Source organism: Buteo buteo, chromosome 8 (genome assembly GCF_964188355.1).
Source record: "Buteo buteo chromosome 8, bButBut1.hap1.1, whole genome shotgun sequence".
NCBI lineage: Eukaryota > Metazoa > Chordata > Aves > Accipitriformes > Accipitridae > Buteo > Buteo buteo.
Window position 1 is genome coordinate 42,872,511 of NC_134178.1, and position 6,000 is coordinate 42,878,510.

The 6,000-nt window shown below is 46.3% G+C and overlaps 1 protein-coding gene across 1 annotated transcript in view; it reads right to left on the reverse strand.

Moving 5' to 3' along the window:
• Positions 1–5,216, reverse strand: part of LSAMP (limbic system associated membrane protein) — a 1,013,284-nt gene extending 1,008,068 nt beyond the window's left edge. Inside the window, exon 1 of the mRNA XM_075034369.1 lies at positions 4,817–5,216. Within this exon, the coding sequence (XP_074890470.1) occupies positions 4,817–4,883 (67 nt within the window). The 5' untranslated portion in view covers positions 4,884–5,216. The remainder of the gene's footprint in view (positions 1–4,816) is intronic.
• Positions 5,217–6,000: the final 784 nt, after the last annotated feature.

Consider the following 6,000-nt stretch of genomic DNA (forward strand, 5'->3'; position numbering starts at 1 on the left):
CTGTGAGAGATCTCTGAGACTAAAAGATGAAGCAAATTTCTACTTATCATAATAAAGCCCTCTGAGTAGGTAGCTGAGTACTGAGATTTATAGCAGCTAGGGGAAATGGATTCTTACTGGTGTGGTAATTATTGACTCAAATGGTCTGCAATCACTGGGATAGGACTAGAAGAAACACTTGGGATATTTTTTTAATGCTCCCTATTTGCAGATAAAAAGCCTTCTCTGCCTCTTCCCTGTCTTAAGCCTACAAGAGAAGTGTTTTGTTTTAGGTATTGAACCTCTTCATCATTTAAGGGAACGCAAGGCAGCTGAGTGAGTTGTTACCTCATCAATATAGTCCAGCCTGTGAGAGCTTCCCCTGCCTTATTTGACACAGAGTTGAAAACAGATAGGAAGAAAAGTATATTCAGGAGAGCAGGAAGTCTTTTTTTCTCTAGTCGGCAATATCTAAATGTTATCCAACTGCATCACAATCACCCCACGCTGTTACCCATACACCACCACAATGTCACCACTCGCACACACATACATTCCTGCTCCTCCCTCTGTTCTCCCCATCCATTACACATTATCAGCACAGAAACACTTGGGTACACGCTTCCATCCATATAGATTGCACAAGCCTCGCGCATTAACAAACACATCATTTTTCACACCCGCATTGCCCAGTAATGTTATAAAACACGAGACTTTACAGATAACATTTGTACTGCCTACCAACCTAAAGCATTCTGCTCCACTTACCCAAATGCTTCTGTGATTTCTTTCATGAGACTCATTCCCCATTTATGAACATCCTTGAGCAGCTCAAAAAATACATCATAAATAAATGCTGCCAGTACTATGCAGACCAGTTCTGCAGGTCCTTTCCTAAAACATCTAGTTCCCTAAATTGGCTCTGGAGGTATCTTAATTTATTTTTTTTTTTAAAAGCACAAAAACTCCTGCAATTAACCAATGAGGTGGGGTTGTAGGGGAGGTTCGTTAAAACAAGCTGGGATTTTTTAGCAAATTGCTGATTTGAAACACCTGTTATTTTTCAAGGGAAAGAGTTTGTTTAGAAGAATTTTCAATGTAAAGCAATGCTGAAGAAAATGTTGTATAATTTGCCAAGGTATTCATTTTTTAAATAAAATGCTTGGGGGGAAATCAAAATTACTCTTCATATTGACAGCTAAGTTAGAGTAACAGTAGGTAAAAGTGAAAACATCAACACAAAATTCTTCTAAATGATCAAAATGCAATTTTTGATAGACCCAAATCATTTGCTTCTCCTCCTGATCCCCATGCATCTTGGTTTTTGACTTGGGGGAAAAAAAAAAGGAAAAGAAAAATTCAGCTTTTGAGTCCAATTCAAGAATCTGATCTTTATCGGAAGCTCTGAGGCACGCCATGCTAAGATACGAATCCATTCGAGGGAAAAGCTGCAGCATGCCACTAGAAAATCCCACCCACCAGCCGCGCTGGGGTGTGTAGGTACTTTTATTCCTCCAACCCCCCCAGGGCAGAAAGGCCAGTGCACCGTGCAGAGGAACAGCCAGCCTGCCTCCGAGCCACCCGCCTCCGAACGAGGACTGGAAGCGCAGCAGCAGGGAAATGCAAGAATCCTGAAGCACGGAATTAAGGAAATCTAGTGATTAGAAAAAGAAATAAAATAAAATAAAATCCTCTGTGCAGGACTCAGAGCCTCTAACCTAGGGGAGAAGGAGCAAAGCCTGTCTCTGTGCCAAAGCCCAGGCAGGCGGGGGACAGGCAACCCATTGCATATCCCCTGGCAGAGGCACTGGAGGAGGCAGCCTGTGTTGGCCACTTGGCACGGTGGAGCCCGTAGGTCTCCTGCCAGCTTCAGCTGCGCTTCCTCCCCTGCACCCCCATCGCCTGCTATTCAGCCTCAGTTCGGCCGTGCCCAGCGCCGCCGGCATCGCTCCCCTTCACCCCAACCTTTGGTGGCTTTGGGAGAACAGAAAAAGATGAGGAGCTGCTTTTGCGTTCGCCGGTACACCCCCAAGCGGGCAGCGAGGAAAAGGGGGAGAGAAGGCACGGACAAGTTTTGGATAGCTCGCAGAGGTGCAGGCTCGGCTGGCTGGCTCTGGAAGGATGCGCTCAGAAGCAGTCCGGCGGGGGTCACTGCCTCTCAGAGCCACGACTGCAGTTTCCTAGAGTAAGAGCTCCCCAGAGTTGTGCTCAGCAGGGTTACAGAAGTGTTCAAGGCTTGTTACCACAGCTTTCAGTGAATAACAATTAATGTTAAGTAAGTGTTTTGGTTTGGGGTTTGGTTTGTTGGGGTTTTTTTTTTAAGGGCACAATACTTTCCCACCCCCTTTTAACTCCTTCAGATATCTTTGGGCTTGCTTGTGAGGTGCCTTTCTCCTTCCGTGCAGTCCCAATATTCCTGCTTCCCCATCCTTGCACCCTCCAGATCAGAGAAAGGAAATTACTGCTGGCTATGAAACTAGATCCAGCAGTGGTCTGGGTCTGGTTTATATCATGTCTGAAGTTTGGGAGCAGTAGAAAAGGCAGCTCCAGTTTCGTAAACTGCCCCCATCCCATCCCATCCCATCCCATCCCATCCCATCCCATCCCAAAACCCAGGGAGGGCAACTGTGTTGCCTCTGCCTTCTCAGAGGGTACCCAGTAAGACAGCCCTCAAAGGACCTTCCCTGATGCCTTCAAAATCAGAATAGATGTGGCTGATACAACGAGCAATAGTAACTCACTAAATAGAAGGTAAAAGCCTGTAAATGCCTGTAGTCTGGCATAAGCTACAGCTATAAGAAAGGACTAAAACAGCTCCTGGTTGTGCTAGTATCGGGATGCTCTGGTCGTAACTTGGGGAAGGCTTGTGACTTAGAAACACTGCATGGAGCAAGCGCCATCGACGACAGGCTAGGAAACATGCATCAGAGAGAAAGGCAATGTTCGGAGTCTGTGATTTGCCAGTGTCCATCTTCCCTGACAGGTCTGTGCCTACTCCTCCAGAGCAGAGGGAAGTTCACATCAAGCTATGCAACTTCATTGCTGACATTAGCTAATTATGTTACACAAGTACCGGTTCTCCTCTTGCCCCCCGTGCATCCTATGTGCTGGAAAAAATCCTCCTCCCCTGTCAGAAATAGCCACTTCACAGCAAGGAAATCAGCTGGAAGGTGCTGGTGCTGGATTCACAATCCAGAGTTCAGAGAATGCAAGTTAGAGAAAATATGTGACAGTGAAAAGCATATGTACACAACCCAGTAACAGAAGAAGTGAGACTGTATGAAAAGGAGTGCTCAGTAAATGTGAGAAGGTAAAAAAAATGAGGCATTTCATAGTGACTGCTTGCAGTAGAGCCAGGTAAGTGTGAGGCTGCATCAGAGAGCATGTGTGTGTCAGGGAGCATGCCTGTATGGGAATTTGCTTAGTAGGTGCAAAATAGAGGAGGACAGTGCATGCAAGACTGTGTATAAAAGTAGGAGCTAAGGGGAACTGAGGATGCTGTGACTGGTCATATCTCCATGCACGGCACTCATGCACTAGTATGCACAAGAGTGAGAGAAAAGCGCTCTGTCTATGGTGAAGACAGTCAGAGCAAGATACCCTCTAAGGGTGCAGCTCACTGCAAATGCAAGACCGTGAGGCACAGAGTAGACCAGATAGAGTACATATATGTTCTTTATTTATATATTCACCTATATGTGTGTATATGTGTGCACGCATGCAGGCTTACAAGGCTGGTGCAGCAGAATAGGCAAGGGAGTTTTATATGCAAGCAACCACGAACACTAGTGTGCAGGATGAAGAGAGAGCGCAAGAAAAGGCTTGAAGGAGGTGGGGGGAGAGTGGAAGAGAGAACGTGAGCGCGAGAGAGGCAGACTGGCACTCCAGGAACTGCATGTGCTAGGGAGCTAGAACTGTATGTGCCAGAGTGAGTTTATTCATCTTCCCTGCTCTATTCATGAGTGTGTATATATGTGTGTGTGTGTATATGTGTGCGTGTGTGAAGGATCACTGGTGTATATAAGTGAGTGTGGATCATGTACAAGCTGCGATTTGGAGGGCTATGATTATATGTACATGTGCGACATGTATTTATACATACAGCATGGGATGCATTAACCCTTAACTCCTGTTTACAGAAAGCATCTCAAAACCAGCTAGCATGCCTGTCATCACTTCAAACTAAATTCCATACTCACACTTGGCTCTTAAAGCAAGAAACCCAGCTGGCAATTCTCCACTGAACAAAATCCCATACCCAACAAATTTTCTTCTCCTGTCTTTCCTCCATCACTCCCTCTTTTTTTTTTCCCTGGTGGAGGGGAAGGACATAGTGTTTTCGCAGGCAGACCAGAGGCATAGAGGTTCCTCTAACCTTCCCCTCTTTGGGCAAAACCAGAATAAAAATAAAACAGAAAAAAAAAAAAAAAAGAAACTTAACACTGATCTCCTCAGGAAGGTGAAGAATCCAGGAGCATCAGTACTTGTGACCCAAAGTGCTGAGAAACAGTGGCTGTGGATGGAGGGGATACCCACCTTCACCCACCCCTCTTTTCCTTTGCAAATCTTACTGTGCCCTCCCCAAACTCCCCCTCTGCAAAAGCATAAATACAGCAGCAAAGTGAGTCACATGCAGTGCCCTCTAACCATAGGATTCACCAGCAGCGATCTCTCCTTGGCTTATTTCCTGAGGCGGGGGGGGGGAAGGTTTGGAGGGGAAGAGGGGGGGAGAGGAAGCTCCAGCTTCCAGCTCCATGTTTCAGGCCATCCTCAGTCCATCAGCCTCAATTCAAGCAGAAGGGTTTGAGGAGGTTGCAAGAAAGAACTCATCACATACCTTGCAAGGAGAAGAGGGACAGGAAGAATCCCAGCACCCAGATACTGTGCAGCCAGTAGGTCCTCATGCTTCTCTCTCACTCGCTCCGCTTCCTCTGCCTTTTTCTCCGTCTCTTTGCTTCTCTCTCTCTCTCAATTTATCTTTTTTTTTTTTTTTCCCCTTCTCTCCTCTCAAAGAAAATGGGATTTGTGTCTCCCTTCAGTCCCCCTGGGCTCTGCTTTACCAGCTCTGACAATCCAGTCGCAGCAAAAGCTGACCTACGGTGGCCAGATTCCCAAATAACCTCGCACTCTCCCCTTCAAGTGCTGGAGAAAGGGGGGGCCAGGTTAGATGCTTGCCGTAGCCTGCGCTGGCTGTAAACACAGAGAATCTCTCTGTCTCTCTCCTGCAGCTCCAACTAAATGCGACTGTACTTAAACAAGCAATGCCTTATAGGACAGCGCTCAGAGCAGAAAAGATCCCACCTCTGCCACCTAGTGTTGCAAGCCAGCTCATTTATTTTATTTTTATATATATAAATATATATATGTTATGCTATAGAAATATGGTTCTCTCATTCCTCTGCAAATGTATCTCTTGGATCACAGGTCTATGAGCTACGCTGGGCCCAGGAGTCCCTAAGGCTCCAGCTCCCGCTGACATGGGGAGGTTATTCAGCAAAGGAATATTCCTCATTGACACAACAAGAAACGCAGCGGGGCAGGTTTGATTCCTCAGCAGAGTTCTGCTTGACAAATTCTGAAGCAAGGGTCTCTCTGATGCTGGTGTCACTGCTGGGCAGTACACAGGGACCAGAGGGAGATTCAGACGCGCTGATTGTAATTACAGAGCTGCCAAGGACTCCAGGAAAAATAGCAAGCATCAGGCTGCATTAATCTTTGCTGAATCTCCCATGACTTCCGTGCAATTTCAGAGGGACCAGAAGAAATCCTTGTGTGAAGGAAATCCAGCCTGCAAAGCCACCATTTGCCCACAGAAGGCTTCTTCTGCTACCCCTCTCCTTTCAAATACAGGTTCCTCCTACCATACGTAGCATGAACTTTTTTTCCCAAGGAGTAATTAGCTCCTGTAGCTCTATTGCCCCCTAAAATCATTGCCTCTGATGAAAGGAACAGCAGTAATGAAGTACTACTTAACATTCACACAGGGCTTTTCATCAGTCCCTCTCCAGGCATTTCACAAAA